Source organism: Callithrix jacchus, chromosome 5 (assembly GCF_049354715.1).
Source record: "Callithrix jacchus isolate 240 chromosome 5, calJac240_pri, whole genome shotgun sequence".
Taxonomy (NCBI): domain Eukaryota; kingdom Metazoa; phylum Chordata; class Mammalia; order Primates; family Cebidae; genus Callithrix; species Callithrix jacchus.
The window spans coordinates 82,090,694-82,113,908 of NC_133506.1; the positions used below are offsets into that span (position 1 = coordinate 82,090,694).

General features: G+C 55.1%; 1 protein-coding gene across 4 annotated transcripts; it reads left to right on the forward strand.

Moving 5' to 3' along the window:
- The first annotated feature begins 4,604 nt into the window (after window positions 1-4,604).
- On the forward strand, window positions 4,605-22,459 carry LOC118151082 (uncharacterized). 4 transcript variants are annotated; one of them, XM_035290226.3, is made up of 16 exons: window positions 4,605-4,693; window positions 7,069-7,170; window positions 7,459-7,522; window positions 7,693-7,775; window positions 9,571-9,610; window positions 10,079-10,159; window positions 10,361-10,468; window positions 10,797-10,903; window positions 12,221-12,269; window positions 13,177-13,297; window positions 13,987-14,081; window positions 14,461-14,526; window positions 14,993-15,092; window positions 15,440-15,589; window positions 16,482-16,747; window positions 16,856-22,459. In XM_035290226.3, exons 3-16 carry the CDS (start codon window positions 7,460-7,462, stop codon window positions 19,541-19,543), a joined length of 4,017 nt encoding a protein of 1,338 aa, XP_035146117.3. In that variant the 5' UTR covers window positions 4,605-4,693; window positions 7,069-7,170; window position 7,459; the 3' UTR covers window positions 19,544-22,459. The 4 variants fall into 4 exon arrangements, with proteins under 4 accessions (XP_035146117.3, XP_078229203.1, XP_078229202.1 ...); XM_078373076.1 differs by lacking the exon at window positions 4,605-4,693 and adding an exon at window positions 6,109-6,209 and having other exon boundaries at window positions 16,856-19,691; XM_078373077.1 differs by lacking the exon at window positions 7,693-7,775 and having other exon boundaries at window positions 16,856-19,691.
- The last annotated feature ends 756 nt before the right edge of the window (window positions 22,460-23,215 follow it).

Here is a 23,215-nt window from a genome sequence, read left to right on the forward strand (position 1 = left end):
TAGGAGAAAACACACACACACATTTCTCAAAGGGGATAAAGTTCGGCAGCACAATTGCATTCGTGCCCATGGAGTTGAAAAGCTGACAAATTTGGGGCCTGCACGTCCAGCCCGCCCATGGCAGGTTTTCAGTAGCCCACTCAGTGCTGTGGAGTTTTGTGCTGTTTTGTTGTGGTTGTTGTTGTTTTTGGTTTTTTTAAGACATTTTGTTTAAATTTGTTGCCATCTTTTAAAATTTAGGACATTTCACAGAAAAATCTGAATGTGTGGCTTTTCTTGAAGAGGCTAAAGATCTGACTTTGCTGAGCAAAACTATCACCTATGTACAAAGCTTGAACTTGCTTTTTTTTTCTTTCTTTCCTTTTTTTTTTTTTTTAGTTGAGACAGAGTTTTGCTCTTGTTGCCCAGGCTGGAGTGCAATGGCACAATCTCGGCTCACTGCAACCTCCACCTGCCTCAACTTTCAGAGTAGCTGGAATTTCTGGCACATGCCACCACGATCGGCCATTTTTTGTAGTTTTAGTAGAGACGGGGTTTCACCAGGTTGGTCAGGCTAGTCTCGAGCTTCCGACCTCAGGTGATCCACCCGCCTCGGCCTTCCAAAGTGCTCGGATTACAAGTGTGAGCCACCGTGCCCGGCAATAAGCTCTTTCTTAAAGAGAAGATATTTCCACCTCTAGCTACAAAATCCCAAAATGTACATCAAGAATTTATTTTTAAAAACTTCTCAAAGATCATTTAGAAGTTTTTAAAAATAAATTATTACCACAGTAGAAAAAGTATAAAAAATTGCACAGACCCCTGAAAATACGATTATATACATTTTCTTTTTCGTTTTGTTTTCTTGAGACAGAGTTTCACTCTTGTCGTTCAGGTTGTAGTGCAGTGGCGGGATCTCAACTCACTGCAACATCCATCTCCCAGGTTCAAGCAATTCTCCTGCCTCAACCTCCCGAGTAGCTGGGATCACAGGTGCCCATCACGACCGCCGACTAATTTTTTGTGTTTTTAGTAGAAATGGGGTTTTGTCATGTTAACCAAGCTGGTCTCTAACTGCTGACCTCAGGTGATCCGCTCGCCTTGGCCTCCCAAAGTGCTGGAATTACAAGCATGAGCCACCTCGCCCAGCCTGCTTATATACATTTTCAATGAACATATGTGAAAATGGTCTCAAGCCTTTTCAGAATTAGAAGATCAAAATAAATAAAAATGAAAAAACACTATCCACTATCCAGAATACATAAAAGAAAGACTGAAAAAAATCAGGAGTTGGAAAGGATATCTAATTAGAACTCTCTTAAACATGTGTTTGGGTTGTATATTAGTGAAAAAAAATTTTTGAAATTAAAAAATTGATAAATTATATGTATTTGTGGTGTGCCACATTATTTACACACACACACAGAGATACACACACATTGCAGAATAGCTAAATCTGTGTGTATGTGTGTGTATATGTATATACATATTTGTATATATGGCTACAGACGTACATTGTAGAATGGCTAAATCAAGCTACCTAGCATTATCAGTTACCTTAGCTACTTATCTTTTTTTGTGCGGTGAAAACGTTTAAAATCTGCTGTCTTAGAGATTTCAAGTATTACCACATTGTTATTAACTGTAGTCAACATGTACAATAGAGCTCTTGAGCTTTTTCCTCCTAGCTGAAATTTTTGGTGACATACATTGCATTTGAACATAGGCAGTTACTATGACCAAGCTATTTTATTCGTAAGTCTGTACTTAACTAAAATATCTATACATGTGTACCAAAAGAAATTAACAAGAATATTCATGGTGCCTTTATTGCTAATAGCCCCAAACTGCAAACAAACCAGTGTCCATCAGCAGTAGAATTGAGAGGTGCCATATTCATGCAGAGCACCACCGAGCAGGGAAAAGAAATGAACTGCTTCACGAAACCACATAAAGGAGCATCACAAATGTGATGCTGGGCCAAAGAAGCCACACACACAAGCATTCCTACTGAATGGCCCTCCATGAATCCATTCACGAAACAGGCAGCACTAATTGGGGCTGCTAAAAACCAAGTGATTGTGTGCTTTGGCAAGACAGATGGGCAGTGGTTAGGGAGCAGACCTTCAGGAGAGGGATTTCCAGATTGTTATTTTTAGTTCATTTTCTTGGACTGTGTGGTAGGTCCAAGCATGTGCTCCCTTTGAGATAAATCACTGAGTAGTAGACTAATAGGATTCCTGTGTATATTACACTTTAACGTATTTGAATTCATTTTGCCATTAGGACAAAAAATGTAAATCATAACAAATCTTTGCAATTTTAGTATTATTTCTGGTTGATGAAAAATAAGTTGCCCGAAGGATTCCAAACTTGGGTATTTCAATATAGAACTTATGCGTGCAAATATATATTTCTGGAGATCCACAACAGTCTGACTAATGTCATTTGAGTATTAAAAAAGCACAGTTACGTTTACAATTTGCTGACTCTCTAATCTTTTACTTGAAGTTAATTATCCACATTTATCAATAAAACTGCTTTCATAGAAGAACCCAATCCATAGCATAAATGGTAGGAACTTCAGAAAAGTCATTTTTTCTTCATTATTCATGTAAAAATATTAAATTTCTCAGAAACCCAGGCCATCAAACTCTCAGTTTGGTGTTGCTTTCATTGCTTCCTGTAGTTTTGTTCCCAGAGATTTTTAGTTTCAGAATTGCACAGAGGGAATAGTTGACTATCATGGTTACCACTGTGGCCATCAAGACAAGGCACACGATTCCTAGGATGATCCCAGCAGTGACCTCCCTGGAGGTGATGGGAATTAAGGGACCTGCTATGGAAACTGTGGGGACTGACTAAGCAGTCTCTACAAAGCTTTCTCTGTGTCTGCTACGTGAAGTCCACGGGCAGTAAACAAGGGAAGATTACAAAACAGGCAGGGATTCTATGAGCGAGAGCTGGAACCCCATAAAAATAAAGTGAAACCCATGTTCATAGAGCTAAACACACGCCAGTAACCCAGCAGTGCACACACACTTGCACACTTGCTACAAAATTCATTTTATTCCAGTGTGTGTGTGCACGTGTATGTGTGTGTGCGTGTGTGCATGTGCGTGCGCACTCCTGTTGACTCAGTTTCTGCTCTATGTCAAGGTCCATGACACTAGACGACCCCAGGTGTACCCTTGATGACATCTGCAGGGATCAGGCACAGCCCCTGCTGCTGGGTATTGCACTGTCTGACGCCATCCTGGGGGCCCTTGGAGTCATGGAACCCAATAGGCTTCCTTAGGCTTTCCTTTTAGATGGAAGGGAAATAGATGATGTTCTACTGTCATTTTGTTTCCTTCAGTGGATTCCCTAAACATCTTCCTCTCCTCATTGACTCTGCAAGAAAGGGATTCTTGGTGGGGGAAAGGTAGCTGGTAAGAAATGAGATACGAAGAAATTAGCAAAGGGTCTTCTGGCCATCTCGGGACAGTCCTCATGAGGTCCCTGGCCCAGTCTCAAAGGTTCTGGGCCAGTCACCTTGTGGCCTCTGTGGTGTGTCTCTGGATCCAGCCTCCGCAGGAATGACCTAGGGAGACTCAGCAGAGTGGGGTGTCTGGCCTGACAAACGTTCCCACTTCCTCTGGGTCTGTGGCTCAGGAATAGGCTCAGACATCATGTCCAGGCAGTGCCAGGGCACCTCACTGTCCCCTTTGAGGTGAGCCCAGAGGGCTTTCAGGGGTGAGCATGAAGCTGGGTACCCAGAACCTGAGGCCAACTGTCCCTTTCTGTGTCCTGGAGGAGGGGCTCTGACCCAACAAAACTCACAGGGCATGGCCTGTGGGTGCTGATGTGGGGAGGGGAGGGTCTGGGGACTGAGTGGGGTCATTGGTAGGGGACGCTGAGCACCGAGGCTCAGGGTTCTGCTCAGTGGGGGCCTGGTCAGTGGGGCCTGGTCAGTGAAGGGCTGGTCAGTGGGGGCCTGGTCAGTGGGGGTCTGGTCAGTGGGGGTCTGGCTAGCAGAGGCCTTGCCAGGTGGTCACTAGGTAACCTCAGGTAGGGGTTTGCCCTTGGAGCCTCCTTGCTGCCATCTGTCGAGGGAACGAGTTGTGGCTCTCCAGAGGGCTACTGGGAGGAGGAGGTGAGCAGGTGTGTAGAATCCAGCCCTGACTCACAGACCTAGCACTTTACAGCCTAGCGGAGTCCGCTGCTAGGGAGGGGTTGGCCCTTTGCCCTTTGCCCTTTGCCCTTTGCCCCCAATCCTCAACCTTCTGCCCCCTACCCCTTTTCTGCAATTCCAGGAGTGCCCTGGATGGGGATACTCTGATGGTGACTATGGATCCCAAGGTGGGAGACAGTGGCAAGGGTGACCCAGTGTCCTGGGTGCTCATATGAGTGGGGCAGCCAGGCCCAGCCAGAGCAGTGACACACCCATGCACACTTGTTCACCCACATAACACATGCATGCTGACATACACAAACGCTGCACACAAGCATGTGAACACTTCGGGGGATGGAGGGTGCTGACTCTGGGCCCTGCTGACCTAGGCAGGGGCCCCTTGTGATGGATGTCATGACATCACAATGACACTGGTGCTGAGCACTCACCCACCTGCCCCCCTCCCATCTCTGTGTCTGGAGCTCTTGGAGACAAGACATAGAGGTGTCTGAGTCTGCAGAAACAGTTTTCTAAGTGACACAGCTGACTCAGTAGACTTGGGTGAGTATGACAGGCTCTGTTCCCTCCCTGCTGACCTGGGGACAGTCGCTACCTGGTAAGCAGTCCTGGCCTCTGGGCAGGGTCATCCCTGAGCACGTACCAGGTGCCTGTTCTACACCGACCTGGTAGACTCTGTGGGGTGGGTGCTGTCCCCGAATGTACCCATATCACAGGTGAGTGAGATGCCTAGGGTCAGAGAGGCAGTGACTGGCCAAGCGACCTAGATGTGACTCTCAGCCCTGCCCTGTGCGAGCCCTGACTTCTGTGATCTCCCTACCCTAGATCCCAAATCTGTCTGGGTTCAGCCCGCGATGGGGCAGAGTCTGGCCCTGGAAGAGCCACTGGGATGGAGCTCCTATGGGTGGGGTGGAGGGGCTGGTGCTCGGTCCAAGTCTGTGCCGTAAGCTGGGTCCCCGCAAGAGGAGGTCTCACCAACTCAGACTTCGTGTGCAGTCACCGATGGTCATTGTGGGACCCACTGGACACATGGGGTCCCTTGTCTGGGCCCAGGGTTGGGAGCCGTCTGCCTGTGGGCAATTGCGGAAGGGGACGTTGAGCACCGCTGCTCTGGGCCTGGGCAGTGGGGACCTGGTCAGGAAGGCCTGGTCGCTTGGGGACTGGTCAGCAAGGACGTGGTCAGTGGGGAATTGGTCATCAGGGGTCTGGTCAGCAGAGGCTTGGCCATTGGGGCTTAGTCAGTGAAAACCTGGTCAGTGGAGACATGGTCAGTTGGAGCCTGGTCATCAGGGGCCTGATCAGCAAGGACCTAGTCAGAAGGCCTGGTCACCGGGAAAACAGTGAAAGCCAGGCCAGCAGGGGTCTGGCCAGATACTTGCTGGGTGACCTCAGGCACAGGGTGTGTCCTTAGAACATCATTGCCTCCATCCATAGCAGAAATGAGTCATGGCAGCCCGCAAGGCTACCGGGAAGAGGAGGTGAGAAGGTGTGTGGAGTCTGACCCTGCCACTCACACCTAGCATGTTACAGTCTAGCTGAGTTCCCCCTAATGAGGGGGCCTGCCCTGTGCCCTCTACCCACTAACCCCCATTTGCATCTTCAGGACTGCCCCGGGTGGGGAGCTCTGAAGTTGGGGAAGGCCATGGATGCTCTGATGCTGGCCACAGGCCCCAAGGGAAGGTGACACTGATGAGGAATTGATGAGAACTTGGGTGCACATGTCAGTGGGACAGCTAGGCCTGGCCAGAGAAGCTACTCACGCGCACGCATGTTCACCCACAGGAACTGCATGCTCATCTGCACAAACACATCACACAAACACATTTTGGCACCTTGGGGGCTGGAGGCCACTGACTCTGAGCCCTCTGGGCCTGGGCAATGGAACCATTGTGATGAGTGTCATGACCTCACAATGTCACTGGTGCCGAGGGACCTCCCACCTGCCCACCCGCCCACCTGTGTGTTGTGCGGCACTTGGACACAAAACACACACAGGTGTCTGGTTCTGTGCATAAACGACTTTTCTAAGTGAGAGAGACAACTGCCTCAGTAGACTCAGGTGAGTGACCTCTGGGCAGATGCCAAGGAGAGCCATCCCTGAGCACTCACCGGGTGCACATTCTGCACTGACTGGGTGGACCATCCTCTCCCTTGTCCTCATAGCGACTCTGTGGTGTGGGTGCTGTCCCCAGATGTACCCATTCCACAGGTGAGATGTGAGAGTCAGAGAGGTGGTGACTAGCCCAGAGACCCAGGTGTGACCTGGGCCGTACTCTCAGCCCTACCCTTTGCCATGCTGGACTTGAGCTCTGACCTCTGTGGCCCCCCTGCCCTAGATTCCAAATCTTCCTGGAGTTCTGGACTCCAGTGAGGCAGAGTCTGGTCCTGGAAGAGTCACTGCGACAGAGTGTGGGTGGGGTGGAGGGTGTGATTCTTGCTCCAAGTCTGTGCCCTAAGCTGGGTTTCCACAGGAGGAGGTCTCACCAACTCAGACTTCAGGTGCAGTCACTGATGGTTGCTGTGGGACCCACTGGACACACGGGGTCCTTCGTCTAGGAGTGGGGTGGGGCATGCTCTGCCCTCAGGCAGTTGTGGAAAATGAAGGCTCCCTGGAGGGCTGTCTGGAGGGTGACAATCGTACCTTCTGGTCAAAGGGGCTTAGGGACTGGAACCCACCCACCGTGTCCCATTCTCTCTGTCTGTCCCTCTTGTCATGACAGCTAGGAATTGTGGAGTCTGCCATCCCTCCATCTGAGACAGGGTCTTCACGAGCACAGAGGCTGCTGTGGAGTCAATAGATCATCATTTCCCCAGACCAAAGTGCTTGGCTGGTGGTGTTCCTGAAGCAGCTTCACTGGCCAGAGTGAGTGACCATTGGAGTAGAACAGAGCAGTCACCAGATGTCTTGCTTCCTACAGAAAACTGAGTATATTCCTGGTCCCTGAAAAATCCCCGGAGGATCCCTGACCCCACCTGTCTCCGGGTGCCCAGAACAGCCCATCATAGGCGTTTCACCCTCAGTAAGTAGACGCCGTTTGTCCTGCTGGGGCCGGTGCGTGTCTGCCTTGGGGTGCTTGGGGACAATGGGCCTCTCTCTTCAGGTCCCCGTGTGCTCAAGTCCACAGGAAGGAGCCCACCACTGGTTGGAGGCAAGAACTCCAGAGATTGAGTCAGGGGTGGGGCCACTCTTTCTGGCCCCTGTCATCTGGAAGGGGTAGTGGAATGCGTCTGGGAGTCTAGTGGGAGAGATTGGGGTGTTCTCTGGAGCTCTCGGCTGCAGCAGAACCTTGGATGACTTTGTCTTGCAGGATGGAGGTGGATGAGGCCCTGGATATGCTGCCCGGCCAGGGACAAGGAAACATCATCTGCCAGGTACAGGTCGGGCCGCTCCCTCACGGGAGGCAGGGGCTAACCTCTCCTTCTCTGCCCTGGTCAGAGGGTCCTGGGCTTCCTAAGGTCACAAGGCAGGGAGGGACTGCTCACATCACTGGGCTGAATAACCCTCACCTTGCCCCCCTACCCTGGCCACCTCTGGATTTCAGGTACACCGAGCTGGCACAGCAGTGGGCGTGGGGCATGGGGCTGCTGATAATGAAAAAGACACCAAGCACCTTGGGATTATGCAGTGAGTCCTTTGTCCACCTCACCCCACCCCTTGCCACCGACCCCAACCTCAGCGATGGGTTTTGTTTTTAGAAAAGCCCCTCTGAAGCAGGTCATGTCTCCCCGGCTCGGGCCAACTTCCTCTCCAGGGTCAGAACTCCTCCCAGGCTCTCCTGCAGGTCCAGCCCATGGTCAGGTTGTTGGCACAGCCTCATGGCACATCTAGGGAGCTCAGGACAGTGGGTGGGGACAGAGAGGGGACTAGGACAGGTACTTGGGCTCTCAGCACTGTGGTCTCCAAGCAAGCAGGAGAGGACAGGGCAGCCTGAGGGTCTGGGCCTGTTCCCTTGGGGCCTGCTCAAGTGAGATCTGAGGGTTGTGGCCACGGGGCAAGGGGCACCTGGCCTGCCCTGTGCATAGTTGAACAGCAGATCTCTGAGAGCTCAGGGGGCTAAGCCATCAAAAGGGGCATGGGTACACTGAGGGTCTTGGCCCTGGCCATGGAAGGTTGTGAAGAAGAAGAGCAGGGCTCTGGCCTGGGTTTCTCACTGAGGCTTGGGGGACAACAAAGCATGCAGCTGAAGGCCCCAGAGTGGTGCTGGGAAGGGCTCTGGGCCTGGGAAGCAGAGACCAGCCTGGAGCCGGCCCCTCAGGACTCACAGGATCAAGAGAGGGAGGAGCCTGGGGGAAGGGAGCAGAGTGAGCCTGTGAGACCTGCCACTTCTGGGAAGCACCTGAACCAAGCCGGCCCAGTGTGGAGCTGATAGTCCGGGGAAAACAACAGATGGGGTTGGCACGGAACAGCAGCTCACCTGGGACCCCTCAGGTGGGGGACTCAGTCAGTCCCCAAGGCTCTGCATGACCCTCCAGAGACCCTGCTTCCCGCTGGCTCACTCAGCACTGCAGAGGGTGGATGGTGGGGCAAAGTCAGGGCAGGCAGGACCGTAGGGGGAGGACAGCCAGGCACCCCATGTCCTTGTTTTTGCAGTGGCTGGGAGGAGGCTGAGGACTGAACGTCAGACCCTGAGAGCCAGCTGAGGCTGGAGGCAGGGTGGTGGGGCATACCCACTACCTGCAGGGCCCATGCTCACCCTATTGCCCTGAATGTCTCACTGGCAGTCCAGTAAGAGAGTGGCCGAGGCCTGGGTGTGCACATATCAGGGAGGTCTCACTCAGAGGTTCCGACAGGACAAGGGTCACAGAAAGGCCACTGTGGCTTGAGTGAGGGTCATAGTCTCTGGGCAGGGCAGGATGGGGGAAGATGGGGAAGAGGCAGGGTCAGCGGCCAGGGTGCAGGCAGAGGCAGGTGCATGCTGGGAGATCAGACCCTGCAAGGCCTGTGGGGAGTGTCTTGTGGGACGGGCTCCAGGTGCATCCTCAGGGCCCTGGGAAGCTCTCAGGCCAGGCTCCCTGGACTCTGGCGGGTGATGTGGTCACTCACAAGGCACTGCTGTCCGTCAGGGCTCAGCCACCCACCCTGGGCGGCAGCCATACTGTCTCAGGACTGGACTTGCTCAGCTCCCACAGAGGGTGTTGCCTCCAGCCCAGGAGGGGCAGCCCCATTGTGTAGCCGGAGGCACCCCGCTGGCCCCAGGTGGCCCCTGCCAGGCCAGCATCAAGCTCCCTCTTCTCTAGGGTCCTGGCGGCTCGTGGGCATCAGCTCCGCAGGGAGGCTCTTGCCTTCCTTCCGTGTACCTTCTTCCAGACTGAGACTTAGGGTGGATAGGGATGGGCTGGTCCTTCCCTGGGGCCCTCTCTGGGAGGGGGATGGCTCCTGGCCTGGGCAGGATCTCAGCTCTGCCTGGGTTGCCTTACAGTGAGACAGAGCTGCTCCCTGTGCGTATTCCGGAGGTGAAGGTAAGAGCCTGGGACTGCTGTGTGGGACACTGGTCCAAGGACAGGGAATCAGGTGGTCAGTGAGGCAGCGGGGATGGCCCACAGGCCCAGGCGGTGGTGAGTGGGCCACGGCTCTCAATGGGAGGAGGGGCAGCCATTCCTGCTGAACTCTGTTCCTATGAGGGTTTCACCAAAATGCAAACTGCAGTCCTGGCTCAGAGTCAACCACCTGTTTGCACAAGTCCCGAGCTGAAGCCTGGGGCTGACCAAAACTCAGGGCGTCTGTGTCCTGAAGATGGTGTGTCCTGGCGTCACCAGTCCACACTTCTAGCTGCAGTTAGTTCAGAGGGTCTCCGCCCCTGGGGTCTGCCCTTTCCTGGCTCCTTCCCATTGGGTCCCTTCAGGGCCCCAAAGTCCAGGACCCAGCATCCACAGGCCGCTGCCAGACCCCTGACAGCTCAGCTAACTCCATCATGCCTCATTTTACAGCAAAGAAGTCAGGATACAATATGCATCAAGAACTGGGTCAAGGTGTTTAAAAGCTGGCCGAAATATAAAAACACCAAGAAGGTACCATGGGGAGGGAGTGGCCCCATGACTGATTGCTGCAGAGCCAGGAGACAGGCACCCATGGCTGTGACCTGGCACCACCTGCCTCTCAGTGGGTGGGTGGCACCCCATCCTCACTACAGGACAGCGGGCCCGTTTGCCAGCTTTCCTCGCTGGAGCCGCCCCGTGTCCTGTCTCACTGGAAGTTTCTTCTGTCTGTAGCTCTCCCACATAGTATACAAAGGAATTCCCCAAGCAGTACGAGGTCAGGCATGGGCACTCCTGCTTGATGTTGACCAAATCAAGACTGAAAACCCTGGGAAATACAGGGTAAGGCGCTCCCAGACTCAGCCAGGGCAGGACAAAGAGGCCAGACCGTGGCAGGCGCCCGGGACCCCAGCCGGAGGGAACGTGGAGCCCGGGTTGGGGGTGGGGGTTCTGGTCAGACGCACATCCAGGACGGACACTCACGCACCACAGGTGTGCTGGGCTCTGCTGACCCTCCCTGGCTTCAGAAACAAGGCAAAAAGAGCTTTCTGCAGAAGGAAACCTTCCTCCTTTCCTTCCAGAAGTGCTGACTGTGGGATGGCTGCTGTTTGGGGCAGGCAGTCTTTTGTCTGTTCTGAGGCTGCTTCCTCCTCTTGGTCCTTCCCTACAGGTCATGAAGGAGAAGAGCAAGAGTTCCCCCAGGATCATCCGCCGCATCAAGCTAGATGTCAAGTACAATCTCTGGGACAAGATGTTCACAGAAGGACTTCGGGTCAAGTAAGACCTATGGGGCCTGCAGGGGTGCCAGGGAAGATGGAGCAATCCAGAGGAATGAGGGCTTCCCCAGGGCAGAGGCCAGGGTCACCCAGGAGGGGTGACAGAGCCACCAAGGGCTCTCCTGCCCCAGGGAGCAGCCAGCACCATGGACTGAGCACCTCTGGGGCTCTAAGCCCTGGTCCAGGCTGGGAGGCGTGGGGCTAGAATCCAGGTGGTTCCCAAGGAGATGAAAGGCAGCATAAGAAAAAAGCAAAATATATATATATATATTTATATGTATACATATATATACATATATAGGTATGTATGTATGCAGAACGGTGAAAAGTGCTCTCCATGACCCTCAAGTGCCCAGGGTAGGGACCCATGGGAAGGTAGCAGGATGCCATGGTTCAGGAGCCTTCCTGGGCAACACTAACAGCCCAAAGTACCAGGGAAGATACTGGGCCCCAGAAACTGGTGGGAATCCCATCTAAGACTGGTGGGAATGGGACAGGGCACAGCCACTTTAGAAGTCAGATAGGCCACAGCTTACAAAGCTCAGTAGCTTCGTACCACACAACCCCGATGTGTCACAGATATTGACCACGCTGATTTGAAACTGACGTGCAAGTAAAACCCGCATGCCACGTTCATTGCTTGATTGATTGTCACTCACACCTGGAGGCTACCGAGATGATCTTCAACACAGGAACTGGGGAGGAAGGGGATTCTGCTCTTCAGACAGACGACTCAGTGAGGAAAAGGAATGAACCCCTGATGCCCACAGGAACATGGGTGGATTGTAGATGCATCTTACTGAGGGAATGAAGCCAGACCCAACAGGCTACCACTGCAGAAATCCAATTCACAGACCAGAAAAGGGCAAATCATAGAGACAGAGAGCAGGTCAGGATGGCCAGGGGCTGACGGAGCCCGGAGAGGTCGGCTGCAAAGGGACATGCTGGGGACTTGGAGGATGAAGGAGCTGCTCCAGGTGGGGCTGAGTGGTGGACGAGAGGCCCTGCACATTAGTTCAGAGCCACGGAACTGTACATCCCAAAGACTGGACTTCCATGTGTGCAAACCCAGAAAGGGGGGAAGAAAAAGATCAACCAGAGTGAAAATGATCACTGATCACACCTGTGATATTTGCATTGCGAGGAATGTGAATTTTATCGAAACAATTCCTAAAAACTCAGGTGTCCTGAAGAGCTCCCTGCTTATTTGGGGGATCATCCAAACCCAGAATTGTGTTTGTGGTCCGGGTTTGTAGACAAAATGAAACTGACAGAAGCCGAACAAAACAAGCAAAACTCTCTTTTCCCTCTTTTCCAGTCAGCAGGAATTATGTGACATTCTCATGGCCTACTCTGCATATAACCCTGTGAGTATTCCCGGGCAGCCATATTCCTGGGCCATATTCCCACATTCACAGGCATGGGTTTCTCTCGGGGGTGTCCCCACTTCTTGAAATTTCAGTGTTCGTCACCCACCAGAACGTAGTAGGCGGGACTCAAGCTCACTGCTGGCAGAAAAGGGTTGAGGCCCAGATGTCTCAGATGAAGAAATGACCTTCCCCTCCTGGTGTTGCCCCAAAGCTTGGGAGCTTGGCTGGGTCCCACACAGGATGGCCCTCACAGGAGACAGGTTTGACAAGTTGCCGACGTGCCTGATGGGCCAGGCTCTTGTCATGAAATGAGTCTGCATCCTGAGGAAGCCTCTTGTTCACTGGAAACCTGGAACGGATACAATTTCCCCTTTGCCCAAACCCCATAGGAGCACAGCAGATAGGGGTGGGGGTCACCCAGGTGGCTGCTCCTGCTCGGCCCCCACTTTCCAGACCATTCCAGGCAGGGAGAGCCGCTGAGCTGACTCCACGGGCTGCCCACATGGGGTCTGGACCCATCCACCCTCCTGTGCCTGGCAGGCAGCCCCTGGGCTGTTGTTGCGGGACCTTTGTGTGGGGGTCAGCACCCCGCCGTCTGCCCTCATGGTGCGTGCAGTTCATAGGTCCTGCCCCATGCCTGTCCCAGGGGAGGGGCATGAACAGTCCCTGCCTGTGCCCTTTTAAGCCATGTGAGCTTGAACGCTCACAGCAGGGGTCCCCCCAGGCTCCTTGTCCACTGAGTTGTGTTTGACCTGCTCTGTCCTCATGGGCCAGGGGAGGAGTGCAGAGGCTACACCTCAAATCCCCTGTGGCCTGAGGCAGATGTCCCTGAGGACCTCTGCCATCTCTGGTGATGCGAACCCTCCCGGGTGACATACTTCTACAGTGACTCTGGCTCTTGCAGGAGATGTGCTACCACAGGGACCTGAGCCACATCACCGCAATCCTCCTCCTCTATCTGCCAGAGGAAGATGCGTTCTGGGCTCTGACCCAACTACTGGACAGTAAAAGGCACTTCCTGCAAGGTAGGTGGACATCTGTCCCCAGTGCCTTACACAGCCATGCCAGGGGACGGCCACTCTGGCTGGTGATCTTGACTTCTAGGCAAGGTAACTTCCTTGTATCCCAGCTCATTTGGAGACTCCAGGATGTCCCTGCTGAGGTCCCACAGCAGCCTGGGTCTGGGCAGGGACCCCCTCATGTCAGGTCAGACGCCTTTCATCCCCAACAGCAGAGGGCATCGATACCTCCCCCTGGTCGCCCTCTTTCACTGAAGCCAGCCTTGACTTTGTGCATGTGCCGCTCAACTTCCTGAGTGTCCTCCTGCCTCTTAGCTGGCTGTGCTCCCAGCCACCTTCCCTCCCCATGGATGGGCCAACAAGGCCAAGATGGCTGTGTCTGCCCATCACGTGTCCCCCAGCCTGACCTCACATCCAAGAGATGCTCACATAGCCCCGAGCTCCCACCCTGTTCTCCCTGCTGGCACCTGCCTCTTGGTGTCAAACGCAGGCCTGCCCTCCTGGCACCTGGATCCAGGATGCCACTGGGCAGCACCTCCAACTAACCCACACCTATCCAGGTCTGAGGGGTCACCATGATGGGAGGGAGGGAGGTCTCAGGGTCCAGGGTCCCCCTCCCTGCCCCACGTTTCTAGCTAAAGCCTCCACTTCTTGGGAATGGGCTCTGACAGGGTAATGGGTTGGGGCCTTCTCAGCATTCTATAGCCCAAATAAAGCCCTGCTGCAGGAGCTCCTAACGTGCCAAAAGCAGATGTTGCACAAGTACTTCCCCAAGACCATGAGACACCTGGTGAGTGAATGATGCCCTTGGCTCCTCCCCAGAAGCCCTGGGTCCCATGGTCCAGGGGAGGCTCGAGCGCCTCATGGGGCTGGCAAGAGGCCAAGTCCCAGCCGCGGCCTGACCTGGGATGGGCATTCTCCATGGGTTCAGAGTTGGGTTTCCTTTTTCTGCCCTGGTGGAGGCAGAGGCGCTGGGACCAGGGCCAAGCTGCAGCTGAGCAGGGCTGAGGGAAGTGTGTCCACTGGGCGTCCATACATGGGGCAGGTGTTGGAGCCCTGGCCACCGCCCTGGGTTCTGTCCCTTGGGGAAAAGTCTCCAGAAGGGCATGGAAGTGGGAGGATTTCAGGGAAACCCAGGGGGCCCTGAGCACCTCTGCTCCTTTCTTCAGGGCAAGGAAAGGCTGTGCATTGAGGATTCCATGCTGATGAGGCTCTTCGGGTGTTTTGTTGACGGGGTAAGGAGGCACAGGGAGACCCCAGCCCAGGGACCCTCCTGCCCTGCAGTGTCCGGCTCCCTCAGCCCAGGGGTCTGGCTTTCCCAGGAGGACCTGGCTCACCCCCAGCCTGCAGAAGGCAAAGGCAGGTCCCTGCAGGGCACACAAGCCAGGCCCTGCCTGAGAGGGGGCATCTCACAACAGAGGCCAGGGCTCAGGCCCAGCCTCGTGAGCAGATTGGGTCAGGACCCAACTTGGGAAGGAAGCCCCAAGTCCTCAGAAAGCCCCTCATTCCAGAAGCCACAGCCCTGAAGAGTCCCCCATGAGGAGCTGTAGGACTTTGTCTGACCCAACCTTATGGGGGGGTCTCATCCCACAGAGAGGGGGTCCCCCCCACTCCAGGGGACTGAAACCCTAATGGGCCGTGCTCAGGCCACCAACCCCAGCCTGGAAAGGCCAAGTCCTCTCAAACCTGCTGTCCCCACAGAAATCCTTAGGGCTCACCCTGCGACTGTGGGATGTGCTCATCCTGGAGGGCCAGCGGGTACTGACGGCCATGGTGCATGCATCATTCAAAATACACAGGAGTAAGTCACGTGTACCCAAGGGTGCGTGAAGGAACATGCGGGACAGACCCCGGCTGGCCTGAGGGAACTGTCCTTACACTGCCTGCCCCATCGGGTCGGGGGTCTGGCCTGGGGCTAGGCAAGGCATGATGACACTGGGCCCCAACGTGACCCAGAGGAAAGTCAGGAGTGTGATGAGCACTTCCCTGCACGGCCTTCCCCAGCTGTGGCCTCCTGTGCACAGCTCGACCTCGGGTGGCCCAAAAGGACCCGGCACTACCCAGTGGGAGGTGGGCCTGATAGAAACAGGGTGTGGGCACTGACCCTTCCCGGGGAACCCTCGTGGCCTGATGCCCCCCTGTCCCTAGAGCTCCTCATGAAGCTTTCCTGGAACACCATCCCGGAGTTTCAGGAGCAGCTCTCTCAGAGCTGGGCCCTGGAGGACAATGCCGTCCTCAGGAACCTTCTAGCATCCATGAAGAAACTCACAAGAACACACTGGGACCTGCCACCCCCAGGTGGGCTCCAGCACCAGATCCCCTCTTGAGTCACCCTCTGGGCAGTCAATGGTGGGGAGTGCCCTGGCCCCACCAGTCCTGCTACCTGGCCTTCCTCCTGCACCTCAAACGGGTCTGCTGGTCCTCAGGGCAGCTGCTGAGTGCACATGTGCTGGACATGCTGTGCGGGCAGGCAGGGGCTGTGGGCAGGACCCCCCAACACCCCTCCCACACTTTCCACGTTGCTCCCCTCTCCCACTTAAAGGGCCCTGAGGGAAACCGGGGCAGTCAGACCCCACTGTGGAAGCCCCCACCCCTACGTCCAAGCAGCAGGGACCCCCCATTCTTGAGTGCCCCTCCAAGGATGTCAAGATAACAAGACAGGGGGACGAGAGAATCAGGATTTGGGCAGACGGCATTCGGGGGAAGCCCTGACCCAGAGCCAGAACCAAGAGTTCAGCCGGGCGTGGGATCAGTCCAGCCCCAGCATGGCGTGGAGGGCCTGGAGGGCAGAGGGGAACCCGTGCCTGGGGCCTTCTCATGCTCTGTGGAGACAGGCCCCCATGTGAGGTGGCAAGAAGGCTGTGTGACAGTGCAGGTCCCTTCCACCTGTGTTCTAAATCGCAGCTGCCGAGCAGCCCTGAGGTGAGGGTGTGAGGCAGGAAGCCCTGAGCCACCCAGAAACCTGGGGGCCATTCCAGGAGTGACCTGAGGTTCCTAGAAAGGTCCCCCACCACAGACTGTACACAGCCCTCACCCTGAAATCAGCTGCCTGCAGGGGCGTCCTCAGTGTCAGACCAGGAGGCCACACATGGACACTGAGGATTCCAGAGACCCAGGCTTGTGGGGTGTAGCCCTGAAGAGAACAGATGGGCCCGGTGAAGATGCCGACTACTTCTGTTTCTTTTTCCAGCCAAGCTCAAGGAAGAGTCCTCGGGTGTGTCCTCTGGCATTGGGCCCCGCTGTGAGGAGGACAGCCAGACCCTCCCCACCCCACCAGCTCAGCTCCAGGAGCTCATGCCATCAGACCCCCTGCGACAAAGGCCTTGTCCTCCCGCAGCCTCGCCTGACAGGGCTGTCCCTAAGGCCCAGATTGAGGCCCCTCAGCATGAGGGGGCTGCCCAAGAACACAGAGCCAGCTCAGAGACTGAAGAGAAGAACCATCTGCCCTCCGGCAAGGTAAGGCTTTGCATTCCATGGAAATGCATGTCCAGGAGCTCTGTGCCACCGCTCCACGCAGACGCGATCGTCGGGCACCCCAGTTTTGTGTGCTTTCATTTCAAACAGGGTTCCAGGGACTCTGTGGAAAATTCTTCAGGACCCAGGGCCAGAGGCCACCCTCTGGAGGTCGCAAAGGATCAAGATGACGGCCACCTGTCCCCCAGAAAGGGCAGACTTTACATTCCATGGAAATGCACATCCAGGAGCCCTGTGTCACCGCACCACAGAGATATGACAGTTGGGGGCCCCCATTTCCTGCGCTGCTATTTCAAACACAGCTCCAGAGACTCTGAGGTGGCTTCTCCAGAACCCAAGAACACACGCTGCCCTGTGGGAATCCTAGAGGCTGAAGATGAGAACCGCCTGTCCCCTGGTGAGGTCAGGCTTTGGGATTTAGACGCATCCTCATCCAGTAGCTCATCCGGGAGCTCTCTGCCACCACTCCATGCAGACCCGCCCATCAAGGTCCTCCGTTCCCTGCCCTGCCATTACAAACATGGATCCAGGGAATCTGCAGTGGCTTCTCCAGGACCCAAGACCACACGTTGCCCTGTGGGGGTCCCAGAGGCTGAAGATGAGGGCCGCCTGTCCCCTGGTGAGGTCAGGCTTTGGGATTCACACAAATCCTCATCCAAGGCCACACGGTGCCCTGTGGGGGTCCCAGAGGCTAAAGATGAGGGCCGCCTGTCCCCTGGCGAGGTCAGGCTTTGGGATTCAGACACATCCTCATCCAGTAGCTCATCCAGGAGCTCTCTGCCACCACTCCATGCAGACCCGCCCATTAGGGTCCTCCGTTTTCTGCCCTGCCATTACAAACATGGCTCCAGGGACTCTGCGGTGGCTTCTCCAGGACCCAAGACCACACGCTGCCCTGTGGGGGTCCCAGAGGCTGAAGATGAGGGCCGCCTGTCCCCTGGTGAGGTCAGGCTTTGGGATTCATACAAATCCTCATCCAAGACCACACACTGCCCTGTGGGGGTCCCAGAGGCTGAAGATGAGGGCCGCCTGTCCCCTGGCGAGGTCAGGCTTTGGGATTCACACAAATCCTCATCGAAGGCCACACATTGCCCTGTGGGGAGCCCAGAGGCTGAAGATGAGGGCCGCCTGTCCCCTGGCGAGGTCAGACTTTGGGATTCAGACACATCCTCATCCAGTAGCTCATCCGGGAGCTCTCTGCCACCACTCCATGCAGACCCGCCCATCAGGGTCCTCCGTTCCCTGCCCTGCCATTACAAACATGGCTCCAGGGAATCTGCAGTGGCTTCTCCAGGACCCAAGACCACACGCTGCCCTGTGGGGGTCCCAGAGGCTGAAGATGAGGGCCGCCTGTCCGCTGGCGAGGTCAGGCTTTGGGATTCACACAAATCCTCATCCAAGGCCACACGCTGCCCTGTGGGGATCCCAGAGGCTGAAGATGAGGGCTGCCTGTCCCCTGGCGAGGTCAGGCTTTGGGATTCAGACACATCCTCATCCAGTAGCTCATCCGGGAGCTCTCTGCCACCACTCCATGCAGACCCGCCCATCAGGGTCCTCCGTTCCCTGCCCTGCCATTACAAACATGGATCCAGGGAATCTGCAGTGGCTTCTCCAGGACCCAAGACCACACGCTGCCCTGTGGGGGTCCCAGAGGCTGAAGATGAGGGCTGCCTGTCCCCTGGCGAGGTCAGGCTTTGGGATTCACACAAATCCTCATCCAAGGCCACACGCTGCCCTGTGGGGATCCCAGAGGCTGAAGATGAGGGCTGCCTGTCCCCTGGCGAGGTCAGGCTTTGGGATTCAGACACATCCTCATCCAGTAGCTCATCCGGGAGCTCTCTGCCACCACTCCATGCAGACCCGCCCATCAGGGTGCTCCGTTCCCTGCCCTGCCATTACAAACATGGCTCCAGGGACTCTGCGGTGGCTTCTCCAAGACCCAAGACCACACGCTGCCCTGTGGGGGTCCCAGAGGCTGAAGATGAGGGCCGCCTGTCCCCTGGCGAGGTCAGGCTTTGGGATTCACACAAATCCTCATCCAAGACAACACGCTGCCCTGTGGGGGTCCCAGAGGCTGAAGATGAGGGCCGCCTGTCCCCTGGCGAGGTCAGGCTTTGGGATTCACACAAATCCTCATCCAAGACCACACGCTGCCCTGTGGGGGTCCCAGAGGCTGAAGATGAGGGCCGCCTGTCCCCTGGCGAGGTCAGGCTTTGGGATTCACACAAATCCTCATCCAAGGCCACACGCTGTCTTGTGGGCGGCCCAGAGGCTCAAGATGAGGGCCGCCTGTCCCCTGGCGAGGTCAGGCTTTGCGTTTCCAACAAATCCTCATCCAAGGCCACACGCTGCCCGGTGGAAATCCCAGAGGCTCAAGATGAGGGCCGACTGTCCCCTGGCGAGGTCAGGCTTTGGGTTTTCAACAAATCCTCATCCAAGGCCACACGCTGCCCGGTGGAAATCCCAGAGGCTCAAGATGAGGGCCGACTGTCCCCTGGCGAGGTCAGGCTTTGGGTTTCACACAAATCCTTATCCAAGGCCACACGCTGCCCGGTGGGGGTCCCAGAATCTCAAGATGAGGGCCGCCTGTCCCCTGGTGAGGTCACGCTTTGGGTTTCACACAAATCCTCATCCAAGGCCACACGCTGTCCTGTGGGCGGCCCAGAGGCTCAAGATGAGGGCCGACTGTCCCCTGGCGAGGTCAGGCTTTGGGTTTCACACAAATACTCATCCAAGGCCACACACTGTCCTGTGGGGGGGCCAAGAGGCTCAAGATGAGGGCTGCCTGTCCCCTGGCAGGCTTTGCGTTTCACACAAATACTCATCCAGTTGCTCGTCCGGGAGCTCTGTGTCACCGCTCCACAGTGGTGACTGTTGGGGACCCCCATTTTCTGAATTGCCATTTCAAACACACTCCAGGGACTCTGAGGTGGTTTCTCCAGGACCCAAGCCCACATGCTGCTCTGTGGGGGTCCCAGAGGCTCAAGGTGAGGGCCGCCTGTCCCCTGGCAAGGTCAGGCTTTGCATTCCATGGAAATGCTCATCCAGGAGCTCTGTGCCACCCCTCCACATAGACCCTCTCATCAGGGACCCGAGTTTCCTGCCCTGCCATTTTGAACACAGATCCTGGGACTCTATCAGTTCTACATCTTCCGTGAACAGCCCTGCAACTACAAGACGGACCCAACCGAGCTAGCCCAGTGGGACCCTTACACTAATCCTGCCTGGGCTTATGACAGAGAGGAGGCACCTCAAGAGAAACCCCAGCAACAAAGTTTCCCTGCATGTGACTCCCCTCGGTAGAAGAACAACACAGCATGGAAGGAGCTCAGGGGCCTCTGCCCAGCGGCCTCGAAGACCCAGATGGCTGCTGGACCTTGTTTTCTACAGCTCTTTTATTTCTATTTTATGTTTTTGGCTTCTGGGCCTTGGGAAAAACGACTCGATGGGGAACTTGGCCCCATCAAGGCCTCTGGAGGGAAGGCTGAGCATGGGGTTCTGGCAGCCCCAGCCAGCCAGCAGCATGCCCTGGGACCTCTAACTCCACCTGTGGATCAGAGCCCCTCGCCCAGTGCCCAAGTCCAAGCCCAGAGGGACCTGGCTCCAGCCAGAGTCCTAGAAGGAGAGGGGCACTGCAGGCCCCCAGGTGACCATGCAGGGGACCAGGGCACTGTGAGCCCTGGGTGCTGTGAGGATTCACATCAGAGAACCTGTGCAAGCCGGCCCAGAGGCGCTGAGCCTGTGCAGTGATGCTATGGGTGGCTGGTACAGGGGTCAACAGCCGTGAACACTGCTGCCTCTTCCTGATGTGATCGCTGCAGTGCGGGCAGTCAGCACCCTGCAGCCTGGCCCCGCAGCCGACCGAGCACCCTGGTCTGCTATGCCAACATGCCACCTGGAAGCTTCGAGGCCCTGCCTGCTACAACATTCGCCTCCTGAAAGTCTTGTCCTGAAGCCTAGCCACCACCGCAGCCACAGGGGGTACCACTGCCAAGCGCCTTCCAGCCAGGCTTCCCAGAGGGTTGGGGTGCCTCAGCAGCTCAGACTGGGAAGGTAGTTTCATCCACATTTCCATTGTTTCCACCAAAGAGATTCCCTACAGAGGATGCTTTTGAGGTGGGCAAATTGGCACATCAAGTGGATGGAGTCAGCTCCTTTCCCTGGCCGCCACATTAGGTTGGGGACAAAGTGGCCATCAGACAGGCATGGGACATGAGAGGCTCAGCATGCTACACATGGCCTGACCAAGGCTGACCAAGCCACCACCACTGCCAAGCGCCCCATCTGCTGATGAGCGACTTGCTGTCAATCCCTGGGAGGGCACTGTTTCCCAGGACGACCGGCTGGCTGCCTGTGGGTAGGATGCCACACTGTGGAGGGAGCAGAGATCGGCCTTCACCGCAGGGATCTCTTACCTGGATATAGACTTGCCTTGCCTGTCCTTCCTGTCATCACGACAGCAGCCCACATCGCATTGCTTTTGATCAGGTCACTTCATTCAGAGCAAGGGACATGCAGCAGTAACCCCAGACCAAGGAACTACCCGTTCTCACTACATCACCCACTGCCTGGAAGCCACTGGGCTTACGATCACTCAGTTACACTGAATTTTATCCTTTCTACTGGAAACCAGTAGATGGTGCTGACTCCCTCACGGCCAGAAGGTACAGGTCTGAGAGTCAAGGTGTGAAAGCGGACAATGTTCAGTATTGCACCTCATCTCTCAGTCACAAAGTTTTCTATGCCTGTCCTGGAGAAATGGAGCTTTGCTGGTTAAAAGGTCTTAGGACCCAGGCAGAGTGAAGCTTCCCCCAGGGGAACACAACGATGTTTCTCTTTAATGTGAAGACACCGGACTGTCTGAAACCCGGGCACTCTCTGGTGTTCTTGGTGTTTCCATGTGAAGAAAGTCAAATAACTTGCCACAAAGGTTTGCCACAGAGGCATCTGAAAAAAGAGGGGGCAGAACTATTCAGAACTCAGAGGCTTCAGAGTCAAAGATGAGGCCAGGAAGGAGATTCCTGACCCATTGAGGGCAGGGGAAGTATGGAGGCCACTGGGAGAGGACATCAAAGAGGTCCACTCCCACCTTGTGATTTGTCACAGAACCATGCACTAAAATAGCTGTGCATATTTTCTCTCCACTGATTATAGTATTTCTTTGCATTTGCAACTCTCCAGTCACATAGACAGCTTGGTACAAAATGCACATTGCTATACCACAGCCTGGGTCTTGCAATCCAAGCCTGGCAAGGATCCCTTCATGTTCAAGGAATAAAGGAATGGCTGTCCTGAATCCTAGATGTCACCTTTATGCCCAAAAAAAGGAGGAATGGGGTCAACCAGCAGCAGGCCAGTCACAGAAAGAGATAAAATGTGAGGGCATGGCCTTCTTGACACCCAGGCAAGACTTTGACACAAAGCCCAGCTGCAGCTCTGGCCACTGACTCGGACCAGGGATGCCCCCATGCAGGCTGATCTGCCCTGGCTGCTCTTCTCCCTCCTACCACCCTCTCTTCGGCTGATTGTGTTAGGAAGGGAGAACCTGCCAGTTTTCAGAAGAAAATGTAGCTTTGTTGTGACATAGGAAAGACTGCAAGTTATTAGGAAAGGAGGAGGAGTCGAACAGCTCCCAAAAATCAGAGGGAAAAGGAAGGTGTAAATATGTCGGTAATAAAATCTCCAACTACAGCACAGTCATTGGAACGTTTTCCTTACAATTTTTGTTTTCAAGAACATAGTAAATCAAACAGTCACTTGAATTGTCAAAAAAGAAACAATTTTACACAATGAAAAGGATACACACTAAGCCAGAATACAACAGCACTCAGGTCTATATGTTTTAGTGGTGCTAGTGCAGGAGAAAAATGTCCAGGGAGGTTGCAGTGCCCACCAGGGAGCCCAGACCCATGGAAGGGCCTGGGGTTGGAGGGAGGCCACAAAGCACTTCCTTCGGGCATCCGAAGGGGGAAAGCCCAGGTCTTCCTGTGAAGCACCAGAAGGACAGCCAGCCTCTCAGAAATGCAGGCGATTTTTAATACACTGGTGTGAGTGAGTCTGGAGTTACCCAAGGGGTCCCTTCGTGGTCGGATGCACTATGAAACTGAAGCAGGAGCAGCAAGGAACAAACCTCTCGAACACCAAACTGAGGAAGGAAGTGGCTTTTTATCCAGCTGGGAGCTGCAGGGGGCTACAGCCTCATTCACTGAGCTCCCTGAGCTGCAGCTTCTCTCCCCTTTTATAGCCTTACAACACTAAAGAGGAAACTGAGATGGAACCATGTCCTTGTCCATTTGCTGGATGTCTGACCTTGCAATCTTTTGGGTTCATTGATTTGCTAATTCATATGCAGGGTGCATGGGGACTGGCATGGGGAAGGGGGCCTTACAGAGACAAGACAAAGCCAACAAGCTGTTTGTTGGCAGAGATGTTTGCAGGAGGGAGCCTGGT

Coding starts and splice junctions, on each gene's coding strand:
- LOC118151082 (XM_035290226.3), top strand. CDS start 7,460: ATGGAGGTGGATGAGGCCCTGGATATGCTGCCCGGCCAGGGACAAGGA. Junction 13,298..13,986: donor TAAAAGGCACTTCCTGCAAG/GTAGGTGGACAT, acceptor GGGCCTTCTCAG/CATTCTATAGCCCAAATAAA. Junction 16,748..16,855: donor ACCATCTGCCCTCCGGCAAG/GTAAGGCTTTGC, acceptor CATTTCAAACAG/GGTTCCAGGGACTCTGTGGA.